Below are 17,155 nucleotides of genomic sequence, written 5' to 3' on the forward strand. Positions count from 1 at the left end.
CTCCAAGGCAAAGACTTAAGGGGTAAACGGATTCTATCTGTTGACCAGCCTCGCACCCCTTCTTCATCTATTAGGCTGGCGCAGATGTATTTTTAATACATTGTTTCCAGTTTAGGATGTTGAATGCTGAATATTCTTGACTCAATGCATGGGTTTGCTTGTGTCACTGTTTTTATGACTAGGCAACTCATTCTATTATCTCCTTATGAGGGTACAGCTCTAAAACTCAGTTTTATGGTTCTGAGGCCGGCTGGTAGTCAGGTTTCCCGAACTCTGTGGTAGCTCTCAGAGAGGCTGATTCCATCAACAGCTGAAAAATATCAAAGTATTAACAGTGCCATGTTCCGCGTGGATGGTGTCCCTGTTTGTACTTTTGGTGTGCATTGCGGAGGCCACATTTGGAGCCCTTTGTTACGGCTTAGGGTTTATTAGTAGTAATGAGGCAATTGCTTGGGCTATTAAACGGTGTTCTGAGTACTATCTATGCTTTGAGTCAAGTTCTTCAATCTAATTTAAAAATGAATAAAGTACCAAAAACTATAAAACACAAAAAACCATCATCATCACCAAGTTCTCTAAACCTATCATTCACTAATATTCGTGGCCTTCGAAGTAACTTTTCTTCTGTTGAGTCTTATCTCTTGCAAAATTCACCAGACCTACTTGGTCTTTGTGAGACTAATTTGAGTTCGGCTGTCTCATCTTGTGATCTTAGTGTTGATGGTTATCTACCTCTGATTCGTAAAGACTCCAATAGTCACATGCTTGGCCTGGGCATTTACATTCGTAAGAATTTGTCGTGAAACTAGGTTTGAATCCACAGACTATTCTTTCATGTGCTTTCGTTTAGCACCACTTCACTCTATTGCCTTTCTCTTTGTTCTATATCGCTCTCCTTTATCTCAAGACTGCACTCTTTTTGATGTTATTTCTGATCATATTGACCAAGCCCTCTCTCTTTATCCATCAGCTAATATAATTGTTGTCGGTGACTTTAATGCTCACCACTCTGAATGGCTTGGCTCTAGTGTCAGTGACTCTGCAGGCATTAAAGCCCACAACTTTTGCCTTTCTCAATCCCTAACTCAAATAGTCAACTTTCCAACTGGCTTTCCTGACAACCCTAATCATTTACCTTCTCTACTCGACTTATGTCTTGTTTCTGATCCTAGTCAGTGCTCAGTTTCTCCACATTCACCCTTAGGTGCTTCTGATCACAGTTTGATTTCTTTAAAACTAATATCTTATTCTTCTTCATCACCTGAATACCCCTATTATCGAACCTCTTACAACTACAGTAAAGCTGACTGGGATTCTTTCCGTGATTTTCTTCGTGATGGCCCTTGGGTAGAAATCTTTCAACTTCCTGTCGACAAATGTGCTTCTTACATAACTTCGTGGATTCAGGCTGGCATGGAATCTTTTATTCCCTCTCGACGATTCCAGGTCAAGCCTCAATCTCCTCCATGGTTTTCCTCACACTGTGCTGCTGCGATTGCCAATCGAAACCGTTACTTCCATATTTATCAGCAAAACAATTCTCCAGAAAACAGACGTCTGTTTATTACTGTTAGAAACAATTGTAAAAAGGTTTTGTCTAACGCCAAAACCCGCTATTCTCAGGTCATAAAATCTCGTATCTCATCTCAAAAATTAGGCTCTCGTGACTTCTGGAGAATCTTTAATAATATCAATAATAAGGGAAAATCTATAATTCCACCTCTCTTGTATGGTTCAGACTTTGTCACCTCACCTAAAGACAAAGCCGAACTGTTTGCTAAAAACTTTTCATCAATATCATCTCTTGATTCCACTAGTTGCGTTCTACCTGATATTGCCAACAAACAGGTTGATTCATTGCTTGACATTCATATCACTCAAGCTTCTGCATCTAAAGTAATTTCCTGCCAAGACTCTTCTACAGCTTGTGGCCCGGACAACATACCTGTTATTGTCTTGCAGAAGTGTTCTCCAGAGCTGTCGTCTATACTCTCAAAACTATTCAACAAGTGCTTCTCAGAGTCTTGTTTTCCAGCCTGCTGGAAAGCCGCATCTGTTATCCCTATCTTCAAAAATTCTGCGGAGCGATCTGATTCGTCTAACTACCGTCCCATAAGTCTTCTTCCTATCATAAGCAAGGTTTTTGAATCTTTAATTAACAAACACTTAATTTCTCATCTTGAATCTAATAACTTACTTTCTGACCATCAATATGGATTTCGATCTTCTCGTTCTACAGCTGATTTGCTAACAGTAATAACTGACAGGTTTTATCATGCATTAGATGAAGGTGGAGAGGTTAAGGCCATCGCTCTTGACATTTCAAAAGCGTTTGATAAAGTTTGGCATGCTGGTCTTCTCCATAAGCTTTCTTCTTATGGTGTATCCGGCAACATCTTTAAGATCATTGAATCCTTCCTTTCCAATCGTAGCATAAAAGTTGTCCTCGATGGACAACACTCTTCTTCTTATTCTGTAACTTCAGGGGTTCCTCAAGGTTCTATCTTTGGCCCTATACTCTTTTTAATTTACATTAACGATCTTCCAGATATTCTCACATCTAAGGTGGCATTGTTTGCTGATGATACTACCATTTATTCTTGTCGTGATAAGAAACCAACACCCTCTGATTGCTTGGAGGGGGCATTTGAGCTTGAAAAGGATTCTGCTACAGCATGGGGCTCACAGTGGCTGGTGAACTTTAATTCAGATAAAACTCAATTTTTTTCAGCCAATCGTTATCGCAATAATTTAGATCTTCCTATATTTATGAACGGTGATGTACTCGATGAGTCACCTACTCTTCATCTTCTAGGACTAACTCTTACTTCCAATCTTTCTTGAAAACCATATATCAAATCAGTTGCAAAATTAGCATCTGCTAAGGTTGCATCTCTTTATCGAGCTCGCCACTTTCTTACTCTGGATTCTATTCTCTGTCTATAAAAATCTCAAATCCGGCCTTGTATGAAATACTGTTGCCATATCTGGGGCGGTTCTTCTAATGATGCCCTTTCTCTTTTAGACAAGGTGCAAAAACGCATTGTAAACATAGTTGGACCTGTTCTTGCAGCCAACCTCCAACCATTATCACATCGTCGTAATGTTGCTTCTCTTTCTCTTTTCTACAAATACTATAATGGGCACTGCTCTATAGAGCTAGCGTCTCTTGTGCCATCTACTAAAATTCATTCTCGTGTTACTCGTCATTCAATTAAGTGTCATCCTTTTTCTGTGACTGTTCCTAAGTGCTCTAAAAACGCTTATTCGTCTAGTTTTTTTCCTCAAACATCAGTTCTTTGGAATTCGCTTCCTTCATCTTGCTTTCCTGATTCATATAATTTGCAATCTTTTAAATCGTCCGTCAATCGTTATCTTGCTCTACAATCTTCATCTTTTCTCTTACAGTAACTTCCAACTTCAATTAGTGGCTGCTTGCAGCCTTGTTGGAAGCGAAGATGTTTAAAAAAAAAAAAAGAAAAAAAAAAGATGATTCTTGGGAACCGTAGAAAAGATTGAAAAAAATTGAGGAGCTTTTTATGGGACTTTACCCAATTAAAAAATCAAGAGCACGACTTTCTTAAATTGTTTGATGGAAGATTTGTATCAATTTAACCAGTTAATGAGATTAACTTATCTTAAGATTCTCAAACTTGCCTGGAAGCATCCATTGAATGAAGACTTTAATGAGGGGAAAAAAGGTCGTTCATAGAGCCAAAGATTTTTGTCTTTACAGAAGTAACAGAAGTAGATTTAGCTACAATTTACGAAGGAAATCTTTCTCTTAGTTGATTTACCTAAAAACTTTTTTAGATAAATCAACTATTTTAAAAAAATTTTTCAGTTACAAATTACTTTAATTTTATAAATCAACAAATTGACAAATTATTATAATTTAAAGAATTTAACAATCAGTTGATTTAATTTAAGACTGATTTGAATTTTAAAGTATTTGCGTCAATCTTTTGCAATTTGCTTCTAAGTAAAAATAAGTTATAAATACTTGCAAATATAGTTTTATTATTATTTGGAAAAATAAGGTTGACAAATGTAACGCTTGGATGTTATTGAGATTTCAGACATATTTTTTCAAAGTTTTTGGTATCTGCTAATTATGTAATGAATGCTTTGTTTGATATTTATGATCTTTAGATAAAAAGATATAATTTTTTGATCAAAGCATAAACAAAAGAATAGTATAAATATTCAATTCATTTAGATTTAGCACTTAGAGTTCTCTAAGCAGTGGATTGATAGTGGTTTTATCTACTGGCATTTTATATAAAATTGTTTTTAGTATCTAATACAGTTGTGGATATCATATGAATGGATTTTAAAATTTTTGATATATAAATGTACATTACAATTTTCTGTTTAAATACAATTTATCGTTCAATAATTTAAAAAAAAAAAGTATTTGTAAATTTTTTTAATCCTAATTCACTCCCAACAAGGCTACAAGCAACCACTATTAAGTTGGGAGTTACAAGAAAAGTTATAATGCAAAAAAAAAGTTGACAGAGGACCTGAAATGTTGTAGGTTGTATGAGTCAAGAAAACATGAAGATGGAGAGAGTTCCAAAGGGCCTAAGTGCGTGGAAACTACAAGCCTGCCTCAGAACCATTAAACTGAGTTTTAGAGCTGTACCCTCATTAGGAGAGAACAAGAAGAGTTGTATAGCCACCATCAAGGAGGCCAAGCAAAATCCTATGAGTAAAGTCAAAACGATCCAGCATTCTTCATCCTAAGCAAAAAACAATGTAACACAGGTCTACATCTGCGCTAGCCAAATAGTTGAAGAGAGGGTTCGAGGCTGGTTAGCAGAATTATTCTGCTTACACCTTAAGTCTTTGCCTAGAAGGCTTCATACAAAACTGTAGCTGGATACAGTTAACATTTGCCCAAGATGAACATTTCTATTGAGACACTAACTCTAGCCTTTACTCAACCAAGAGCCCCAAAGAAGGGAAATTTTAGCTAATGCAGTTAACATCATTCCAATATGAGTAGTTTTTATCGAAACGGTATCTCTAGCCTTGAATTAACCAAGAGCCCCAAGGCAGGGGATTTTTAGGTTGGAGTTTGTTTCCGAGCCTTCGTCTACAAAAACATCTACAATGCAGCAGAGCATGTGGCAGGTAGTACTGAGTTACATGATACCAGTAGCAGGGTGATCGTAATGATCTTTAATCTGACCTGATCTGGAGTAGTTAAAAGGAGCTACTTCCTGCAAACACTACCTTAAAACATCAGGCATGATATTTCGGAAATGCATTAGGAAAAAAACTAAAATGCAAACGGAAATGCATTAGGAAAAAATCTAACAAAATATTAGAGAATAAGTTGAACAAAGGTTCAGTAGTTGGAGTAACTAATTAGTTAATAAGCTCACACTGCATCAAAACAGATTTTGACATTTAAACAGAACATTTAAAAATAAGAACACAAACATGCATAAAGTAACTTATGGGTAAGTAAACACCGCGCCAGAGGTTCAGACAGAACACAATTATACTTATATAAAGTAACTTACGGGTGATTAAACACCGCGCCAGAGGTTTAGACAGAACACAAACATACATATAAAGTAGATTACAGGTAAAACATTAACTAAGGCGCCACCGACTATATAAAAAACACATACAAAACAAGTTTTTTATCAAGTACCATTTATCTGCCAAATCTTGCTAGTACCATATATAAAATGCATATTTTCAGTAAAATTCTTGCATTAATTGCATAAACAAGCCACCCTATTATAGATTGAAATTGGTAGAATCTTTACATTATTAATAAAGTGCGGTTTTAAACATTCTAATTGCAAATTATTTCCCTAAAAGTAATTTTTTTAATGTATGTAAACTCATCTTAACCTTTCATCTATTTTCAATTTGAATGTTTTGTTTGTCAAGGCTAGAACTGTCAAAACTTGTTAACATTGTATACATACATAAATTAGTTAACAATAAGGGTGTATATACATATATACTTTATATGTTTGTATACATACATGAATGTGTTTAAAAATATGAAGTATGTTTATAAACAACGCCAAATTAATGTTTTAAATTAATTATTTAAACAAAAGTGTATAATTAGATTAAAGTGGTTTAAATCAATAAGCATAAGTTAATAATAAAAAAGAGAACAAAAGGTTTATTTTTTATGTGAATCTTTAAGCCGTTTTTAAACATACCTGAGGCTACAAATAGCCAAAAAAGTATAAGATTTATTTATATTACCATTATATGCCCCATTTTAACAGGGTTCAATTTTTTTATTTAATTTTTTTTTTACATTTAAGATCAAATAGGTTACCTTAAGATTCTATCCTTGGTCCTATTTCGTTTCTTATCTACTTTAACAATCTTCCTGGCAGCTTTGCATCTAAAATGGCTTTGTTTTCTGATGACTCAAGTTTATACTCCTGTCTTGACTAAAAGTCTTCTCTTTTCGATGGCTCAGAACAGGCAGCCGATCTTGAATCTGATCTCACTTCTGTAACAGATTGGGGCTGGCAGTGGCTTAACAATATTAAGTCCAACAAAACTCTCTTACTGAATCCTTTATGTTACGTCTTCTTGGGTTTATGTTCACTACAGAACTCTCATGGAAACCATATATACAACCATATATACATATGTTCTATTCTCAACCATTACAAATCTTTTATCGCTCCTGTATGGAAAACTGTTTCCATATTTGATATGGCTCTATTAATAATGCTCTTTGTCTTCTAGACAAAGTCCAAAAACGCATTGGACCTGCTCTATCTGCTAAGCTCGAGCCTCTTTCCCATCGTCGTAAAGTTTCTTTCTCTTTTCTACGAATACTATCATGGTCACTGCTCAAATGATCTTTACTTTCTAGATTCATTAACTAAAACTCATTTTTTCTTGACTCGTCATTCAGCAAAGTCTCATTTGTTTACTGGATCTGTCCCTTCTTGCTCTAAAAACTTTTACTCGTCTAGTTTTTTCCTCCGCACTTCAATCCTTTGGAATTTTCTCCCGTGTTTTCATGTTTTCTTGACTCATAAAACCTTCAACTTTTCCAGTTTTCTATCAACCGTTTTTTGCTCTTTAACTCTTTTTTTCTATTTCTAGTAACTACCAACTTATAGTAGTTTCTTGCAGCCTTGTTGGAAGTGAATCAGAATTAATATAAATAAAAAGTAATTCTTGCCTAAATTTGGATTTAAATTTAAAAAGATTGAATTAAAAAAAAAAAAAAATTAAAAAACTATTAAAAAATAAAACATACCCCAGTGTAGTTGTAGTTACAACTGTAAACCACATAGCTTCTGGGATACTATAAAAGACTTTACTCTGTCGACGAAAGTTTTCAGCATAGTAAATAATTGTAGCAAACAACACTACTACAACGCAATAAACAAACACAATAAATCCAAGTTCTTTAATCGAGTGCACCAAAGCTGCTATTAGTTGTCTCAGTTGCTGTGAGTATCGCGCAAGTTTAAACACTCGCACAATCCGTATTGATGGAAGCGCAGCAAGGATATTGTTTGCTGTTTTATTTTTAATGTTTATATAACTTTGTACAAGCAAAATAAAAAAAGGAGCAATTGCTAATACATCGATAAAAGAGATAGGACTTTTTATGTATGATAGTCGATTTGGTGCAGAGTAAACTCTTAATAGGTATTCTAATATAAAAAAGCTAACACAAAAACTGTCCAACTTGAAAAATAATTGTGTAAAAACAGCACCACATTTATCTTGCACAACGGTATTATTCAGCATTTTCTCGCATTGAACTGTCTCAGCTGACATGGTAATCATAGTAAAAACAATAACTAAACAACTTACTATATAAAATGCTTTTGCTGGTATAGAGTAAGTTGGAACTTCGCAAAACAACCAACACTTTTCGCGAAAGGTTTTTGGCTTGTTTTGATTTGTATCGATTTTATTTACTTCGTCTTTTTTCTGCACACTTTTGTATTGAAAGTAATAATCACCGCAGCAAAAAGCCAACTCCGTTGTTGGAATACGGAAAAAAAGAAGCTCATCTGTAAATGCTTCGTAACAGTCGTTAGGTGAAAAGTGAAGCTCGCCTAAACGTATTTTTTTAAATGAAATCATACCTGCCTCCAACATTCCTTAATCTTTAAAAAATACTTTATTAAAAAAGTTATTACTTAAGTGTTTCCTATTATCATTTTTGCCTAACTTCAAATAGTACTTACCTGTTTTGTAAAATTTGTATATAAATCTAAATATATGCGGATCTCTATCAAAAAAAAATTCGTTTTCTTCTTCATCAAAGTAAAAAAGGCGCTCGTCACTCCCTAGTAACGTTTCAGGATGTTGTTTCATGTAACTTTCGTGTAAACGAAATTTAGCGCCACTTACGTTTATTGTGAGTTCGTTTCCAACAATATATGCTATCGGATCAACAAGTAATTGTTTCTTATTTTCATTTAAAATGCAAGATCGAATGGAAGCTTTTTTCTTAGCAATATATCTGGCAGTAGTGCAAGGTGAGTGCATTATGAAAATATGCACTTTAGAGTTGAAAAACTTTATCTCTTAACCAGCTTAGTGTTTTAAAAACTACATTTTTCTTTTTCTTTTTGAAATTACTTATTATTTGAAAGAAACTTTTCATTAATTTGTATAATTTTATTGCATATTTTTTTTATTTTCAGGAGACGTAAAATTTCTCGGTCAAAAACAAAACTCGAATTAAAATTAATTTTTAAAATTTCCATTTTCTCTTTTGAATATTTACATTACTGTTATGTATCTCAGCAGATGTTTCTTCTGCAGATTATTATTTTTTATAATAGAACTTGAAAATATAATGTCCGCAATAAAAAGTAAATAAGAAAAGTAAATTTGTTTACTAAGAGCGTTTTTTAACGTTTTAAGAGATTTGATGTTCAACTTCTTCAACTTCAATTTTCAGCTTCATCGCTTTAAATCTTTTTCAACTTTAATTTTTTTATATCGTTATAATTCAAACAAATGCTACATATATTGAAGTAATTTTAATAAGGGTACGGTGTTTATAATTTGTACAGGTACCCTTATTAAGCTTTGATCAAAACTTTATGAAATTATTGTTCAAATTTTTTACCAATGTCGTCAAATTAGTTGATCAAATTGTTACTGTAGATTTTATTTAATTACTATAATGTTATTTATTGTTGTTGTTAACCGTTGTTATTGTTGTTATTGACTGTTATTATTGTTGTTATTAACTGTTATTATTGAAACTTTGTCATTATTCTCTTAAAATACTATTATAAAATAAAACTCTGTGTCTGCCTAAATCATTAAGAGATTGTAAAACCAGTATTAAAACATTTTTGAGTCAAGTGATCAAAAAGTGGTCACAATTTATAACTCAACTCTGAAATAAGTTATTGTGTAATTTTTGCTTAAATGAATCTGAAAAAGGAATAACTATAAAAAATTTGTAATCCACAAAGAAGTTTTTTTTATTAAATTACTTAATAAAGCGTGATCAAACTTAATATTCAAAGAGAATAGAAATTTTATTTAAAACATATAACAACAATTAATAATACGTAGTTATTTATTTGCTTTCTAAGAAATTTTATACTATTATGTATACTAAACGTAGGTAATATCAATTGTCAAACAGAGGTAATAAATTACCAAACAGAAGTAATATAAAAAATATCTAACATTAATTTTTAATCAGAGGTAATATAAACTGCCAAAAAGAAGGTATAATAAATTACCAAACGTAGGTAGTGTAAACTACCAAACAAAAGTAATATAAATTGACCTCATTCAAAAAAGAACCTTGTAATTTATTTAAACTAAATATTGCATAGATATGATACGATCCTCTACGTAAGACTCCTCCCCCCGTTTATTAGTATTTACTTGTTATCAACAAAAAAACAACATCTCAAGACGAAAACAAAAATATATATGCGGCCATTGGTCAATTTAAAAGTGCAAATATGACATTTTGCAGGAGAAGAGTTTAAAAATTTGATTTGTTGCCAAAAATAGGGTTATAATGAAAGCTAAATTATTTTTCATAAAAATAAATTATTATTTTTAAACTGCAGCAATCATAAATTGACCAAATGAAAGATCTAACGAAATATAACAAAACTACATACTTATCTCAGAATGACCAATTTTGCACTTATAAATTGATCAATGGCCAGAGTTAATATTAGTCATGAGAATAAAAACTTTCAATGTAATCAGGTTTTAAAAATTGAAGACCTTTAAGAAATTTCGTAAACCTTGATTTGTCAAAAACTAGATTTTCTTTTATTTTTTACTACAGTATAAAGCTTATATAAGCATATTCCTATTGAAATTATGAAAGAGCTGTTAAAATATGCATTTGATTGCAAGCCACTCTAGAATTAAGTTGTTTTATTTGTGTTTGGTAAAAAATTTCCGCTCACCTTTTTATTATGACCTTCCCGTTTATTTGATCTGGGCTAATAAACCCCTTCCCCATTAAGCACGCGGTAGTAACAGCTTCAAGCCGAAGAGCAGTTAGCCAAAAATTGAACATTTATTACGCATGATCTTTGTTATTAGGTCGATAAGCAATGGTAGTTCATTGCTAAAAGCAACTTCGTTCATTGCGTTATCCAGTTAGTTGTCTTATTGACCGTAATTTCAATATATAAATACATAAATCTAATACTGTGGATTATTCTCCACCAGCTCATTAACGTACGAAGACCTAATACCAAGATCCGCGAAAAACAGGTTCAACTCAAACTAGAGCGTAATAATCTGATTTCGCGAACTAAAAGTAGACGTGCTAAAGAAAGTAAGGCACAAAAGATGGTAAGAAATAAACAGTTAAAAAGATAGAATAAAATAGCTCAAAAAAAAAATAAAAATAAAATAAAAGGTTTACAGTGAGACAGAAATACATTTACTTAAAGAATAAATTTTTAGCGGCACTTTTAGTACTAACAAACTGATATAATTGTGCTGGAGGATGATAAGCATTGTGGCTTATCATCCTCCAGCTTATTGCCATACGGAGGCCACGTACCAAGATCCGCAAAAGGCTCAACTCAATGAAAAGCAATATTAACCACGGACCAAGAGTAAGAGATTATGAAAAACAAAAAAAATATTTTTTCTACACTTATAATATAAATTCTAAATTCATATTCTTTAATGCATTTAAACAATCCTTAAAAACTAAAAATTAAACCAGCTAACTCCGCTTTCCCTTTCAACGACATAATATACATCACTTAGCATATACAGTGTATTAAAAACAGTAAAAATTACTGGCTTTTTTGACCAGTAAAACTAAGTATATAAATATCTATCTGTCTGTCTGTCTATCTATCTATCTATCTATCTATCGATATATATATATATATATATATATATATATATATATATATATATATATATATATATATATATATATATATATATATATATATATATATATATTTATGTAATTAAATGAATAAAAACAACTAAATAGCGGGACTTAAAGTTTCACGGTATTCACGGCTGATGATTGCCTTCGGGCATGAAACTTTAAGTCCTGCTATTTAGTTGTTTTTATTCATTTAATTACATAAAGTATAAATTGCTCTATTATTTGATAATATTGAGCACTGTCAATATCTGATTAATATAATTTGGTGAGAATCTTACTAATGTATCGTACTAATGGAAGACTTTAAACAGAACTTTTTAAATATAACAAAGACAAATATAGATTTAATTATCTATGTAAGTATAAAGCTTTACAATACACTTAACATTGGTATATTTTTAAAATTTCGTATCGCAAAATAATAAATATTAAATGTAAAATAAAAATGTATGACATACAATCACATTACCATATTTTAAATGCATATATAAAACTATATAAATAACATCAACCAAAATGTTTTAGTGAAGAATAAATTTAAGTTACTTTTTGAAAACAAATAGTTTTTATTTTCTTTTATTTTGATTTCCATATAGCTGTACTTTATTTTTTTTTCCGTATTATTGGATTCTGTGAAAATGTGGTTTCCAAATCAGGTTCTATTTTTACTCTTGTCGCATTAACTAATTCACTTTTCATGTCATTCGACTCTGTCAAACTTGTCGGAATATCACTAGCTTCATCACAAACATAAAAAAATTTGTAAAAGACATATCCATTAAAAGTACCATTTTTTATTAAATGTTAAGGGAGAGTGGGGAGAAGTGGGACGCGGGAGAAGTGGGACAGCCTAAAATTTCTAATTAGGAGTGGTGTCTAAATACTGTTATTTAATGAAAACAAATAAATTCCTTCCCATCTATTTAGCAGAAATTACTTTGTTTCCCTGCGTACGCTAGAAGCCCTAATTTTGAAATGTTCCAAAAAAAAGTGTTTACATTGGGGTGAAATGGGACAGAAAAAAGAAATACTTATGCCCCGCTTCTTCCGTCGCTATTTGATTATTTCGATTGGTGAAAGCTCTTGAACATTTTTATGTCGATTAGGTGATTTTATGATTTTATTAATTTCTATTTAATAATTTGTGTTAAAATGTTGTTTTAAATTTATTTGTCCTACTTCTACTCACACTTGTCACACTTTACCCCAATGGCATGGTTTCTCTAAAAGCAAAAACTTATATACTTAGTTATAATTGGCTGGAAACCTAAGGGGATTGAATCGGTGCCTAAAAAGAAGGTTTATTCTTAAAAAATTGTTTGGTTCAGTTTATACATCAAATAAAAAAAATGTTGCAAAAACCCTAAAAATAATTTACTTGTCCCACTTCTCCCCATTTATTTTATATTTAATATAACATTATTCGTTTTTGAAAAAAAAAAGAGGTCACCCATTAAGAATATCCGCTTATTAAAGTTCAACTTATTCCTTCATAAAGCGGCCTTGATTGTAAAATATTTGGAGAGAGGGGGAAGCTAAGAGGGGGAAAATAGAAAAAAGGAATGGTATTGGGTATATTTGGGAAAAAGAGAAATAATTAAACATATTTGCAATAATATCTGTTTAAAGACTTAACATATAGAATTACTCCAAGTAACACACAAGCATAATAGCTTTGACCTGGCCGTTTAAACTTAACTTATCGATAATAATAAAACAAAAAATACTTTATGACATCACCCCTATGACACATGCTCCTACTATATTAATAATTAGTTTTATTTATTTTAACATATTCACCTCTCAAGGTCAATCGAATCGACTCCGAATTAAGAACCTTTACGAAAAATACCACTGCGAGGAAAAACATCAGTTAATTAGGTGCTCCAAGAAGTCCTAACGGTGTTACCATAGAAGTCCGCAGAACTGCATTTAACTATGTTCATGCTTCCTTCCTTATTAATGATGACCAGAGCCAGTTATAAACCACGAAGCTCCAGCTCTGAAGCCAGAACTCTAACCACAACGCCACGGCTGCTTGAAATCATGGCGTTTATAAGTTTTTCCTTGTCATTTTAAATCACTAAAATAATTCCATCATTATCACACCAATTGAATTATATTTAATCCATAATTTATTCACTTTAATGTAATAGAAAAGACTAAATGAGTCCTTATATTGAGACAAAATGTGAAATAAAAATTTAAAACAACTCTGTAAACGACGTTTATTTTCTACTTGTAAACAGCAAAACCTTAAAAATTTACAGTAGTGATGTGTCTTAATGCATCACTGCTAGTCTTCGTATTATGATATATGCTTATTTAGACCAAGTAAAACTTTAGTGTATTAAAAAATACTGTTTGTGTCGGTTTTCTTCTTGTAATTTAGTACCATTTAAGATTACAAGAAAACAAAAACATAACTTTCAGCTGAAACCAAAACACAACACAAAAAACAATAAAACCAAAACCAAAAAAAAAATTTGAAAAAAAATAAATTAAAAGTAACTTGAAAAATCACCAATCCATTCATTACCAAAATCGAAAAATATTATCGATTTTCCTGGTCATTAGGCGCCCAAGTGGAATAATTCTTTATCTTGCATATTTGCAATCGAGAAAGCTTTGCAATTAAATTATTTACATGGTAGTTAATTTTTCAAAACATTCGATAAAACTTATAATTTTTGTTTTTAATTGTGTTTAATTTAAATTAAAACAAAATAATTTCACAGAAAATTAAGAAACAGCCATTAAGGAAAGCGTGCTCAGATACCATGTACATGAACTTAATGTCCCAATCCATTTAAATAAATCTTTTATGTCTATTTATGTCCATTTAATAAAAAAAAATAATACCATTACAGCATTACATCGTAATATATGTTTGCAGAGGCGTCACGAGGTTTTGTCTTCGGACCACCGAGTGTGTCGCGACGCCACTGTATGTTTGCAAAAATTTCATAGCAATAACAAAACTGATAAGTATATTGTATCAACTTTTAAATAATTCATTTTTAAATTTATTTGCAACTTTAATAAAATTAAGTCTTAAAAAAATTTGTTTATTTTCATTAATTTTAGTTTTTTTTTTTTTAAATTTCAATTAAGTTAGCATTTTTTATTATAATCAGTTAACAACAAGGCTGAAAACTCTACTTCCATATATCAATCACTCGACCTTATAACTCAAATCTGAACATCTTACGTAATGGTAATTTTGTAGCACTTATTGTAAAAAAAAAAAAAAAAAAATTTATGCTGCCAGCTGTATATAAAATTATTAAATAGATTAGTTTCTAATTTTGTTTTTCTTCTAAAAATGATTTTATAAAATATTTCTTTTACACAATTTTTGAAGCTTTTTCTGATAATACCAGTTTTATATTGAGATTTTATATATATATATATGTATATATATATATATTTATATATGTGTGTGTGTGTGTGTATATATATATATATATATATATATATATATATATATATATATATATATATATATATATATATATTATATATATATATATATATATATATATGGGCAATTCCATTTTAAGCTTACGTTACACGCGCAACAACTTTGTCAAATATTTGCTTATTTAAACAGTAACTTTTAGCTATTTTGTATGAAAGCTATTAGTCTAACGAATAAAATAAGCTAAAAAGTTTTGAGTCTGGCCAATAGAGGGCGAACTTATTACTGAAAATGCCACTTAACTTACGTTACACGGAAAAAAAGATAATAAAATTGCTTCAACTTTTAGATCAGATTTGTTCGAATCAGTAAAGCGGTTTGTATTAGAAACTTTCACAAGATGTTAAGAATTCTATACTAACTTAAAAAATATATAAAAGTTTATCAGAGGTGACCGGCTAAGGAAAATAAACTTGTTTTTTTCATACTATACATTAACTTACGTTACATCACTTACTTTACCGAGCGATTTTTATCTTGGATTTTTATATCTATAATTAAGAGTTCGAGTTACGCAACAAAAGAATTGCAAAAGTATCGAACTCATTCATTAAAAATCGTTAACAAAGGAAATTTTAAAAAACTGACGGCACTCTTCCTGAGTGATTTTTCATAACATTTATAAAAGTTATCAAATCGAAAATAGTTTTACCGCAAGACCAAGAGCAACTTTAAAAAATTATTTTACTATTACAACTTATTAATACTTTTTTTAAGCGAAAAAATCTTTGGTTTGTCGGAGTTTTTATTTACACTTCTTATGTTTACGCGCAGTGCTATATTTTCATGGGGTTGAATTTTTAAAATGCTGCAAAGTATTTGCATTTAAACCTTTTAAAATTTTTTTGACGAGAAAACTGCTATCACAGTTTAGGAGCAGTGACGGGTCCAGGGGGGTATGGGGTATGCATCCCCTCCCCACCAGAAAATACACACCCTGAAATAATCAAAATATTGAAACTATTGAAATAATCTGCGCTCTTGATCTTAAATTCTTCCATAAGAAATGCCTAATGTTTCATTCATTTTTTTTTCACTTTGATTTAACCATACAAAAAAGATACCATTGCGCCGCACAATTTTACTTTATGGTACTTTTTTTTTTCGCACTCAAAAACTTTAGAAAACATTTAAATTTTAAGGTAAGTTTAAACAATATTATATATATATATATATATATATATATATATATATATATATATATATATATATATATATATGCGATTCTAGATTGAGATTACCATGAGCAAAGAACGACCGCTAAAGAAACCTAGGCTTTTCATTACGGATTTTTTGATTAAAAAACCTCCTATTTGTTTCGATAACCAACCGACGTCCTCTCGCAATCTCTTACTTGTACACCTATTCAAACGATGTTAATAGAAACAGATAACGAGGCATACAAAGATAATTCTCATCCAGCCAGTAATGATATTGTTTGTGCTTTTTCGGGTGACGTAAGAAATATTGAATCTGTGAAAAAACTCAATGATTTAGAAAAAAAGAAATTGATGACTGAACATTGGATGCCGGATTCTTCTTTCAAATATCCATATACAATGAAGGGTGGGAAGAACCCACAGAAGGTATACCTTGGTCTCCAACACTTAGTAGTACAACTCAAATACTATCAGTCGAATCGAAACTGAGTCGATATCTTTTGATTCGTAATTTCCAAAAACACTTTTGGTATCAACATCCCCTCTCCCCACCAAAAAATCCTGGATCCATCACTGTTTAGGAGGCAGAGGGTATGTGTAGGTTCAGGAGTATGTGATTGTTTGTGACAAGAGGGAAGGGGTTAAGAATTGACAAATGAAAGACCCCCTTAATTGCTTTTACAAACGATTTGTTTCACTGAAACAAAAATAAAAAAGGTTTCAACTGATTTTTTTTATATTATGAGAATAGCAAATTACTCTTTGCTTTTTTTTTTAATGTCTAAGTAAAAATATTTATATAATTCTTATTTTTATTCATTTATGTATATTTATATGTCAACCAAAATAAGAACACATAAAAAAAAAATTAAAAAAAAATAGTATAAATAATTTTAATTAAAATTAGAAAAAAAAAAGATTTTTTTTCTTGGATTGATTTAGCGCCAAACCAGCCCATACAACGAATATGTTGAAATGAGATAGTTTGACACAAAGTTTAACAGCCTTAAAAACAGTCTTAAAAAGTCTTTAACAGTCTTAAAAGTCTTTAACAAAAGCCACTAAACCGAAAAAATTGCAGTTCAGTGCACTTTAAAATTTTAATTTAAAGTATTTTGGTGTTTGCAAAGAAAC

At 31.0% G+C, this 17,155-nt stretch overlaps 1 protein-coding gene across 2 annotated transcripts in view; it reads right to left on the reverse strand.

Moving 5' to 3' along the window:
* LOC100198075 (potassium voltage-gated channel subfamily D member 3) overlaps positions 1-17,155 on the reverse strand; it is a 37,436-nt gene that overhangs the window by 7,786 nt on the left and 12,495 nt on the right. The window contains exons 1-2 of one of the 2 annotated variants that reach the window (XM_065804798.1): positions 8,211-8,761; positions 7,265-8,078 (exon numbers count right to left, since the gene is read on the reverse strand). In XM_065804798.1, the coding sequence (XP_065660870.1) occupies positions 7,265-8,078; positions 8,211-8,514 (1,118 nt within the window). In that variant the 5' untranslated portion in view covers positions 8,515-8,761. Of the gene's footprint in view, positions 1-7,264; positions 8,079-8,210; positions 8,762-17,155 lie in introns of those variants that run through there. The other variant, XM_065804797.1, reaches the window with a different exon arrangement.

Source organism: Hydra vulgaris, chromosome 09, assembly GCF_038396675.1.
Source record: "Hydra vulgaris chromosome 09, alternate assembly HydraT2T_AEP".
Lineage (NCBI taxonomy): Eukaryota > Metazoa > Cnidaria > Hydrozoa > Anthoathecata > Hydridae > Hydra > Hydra vulgaris.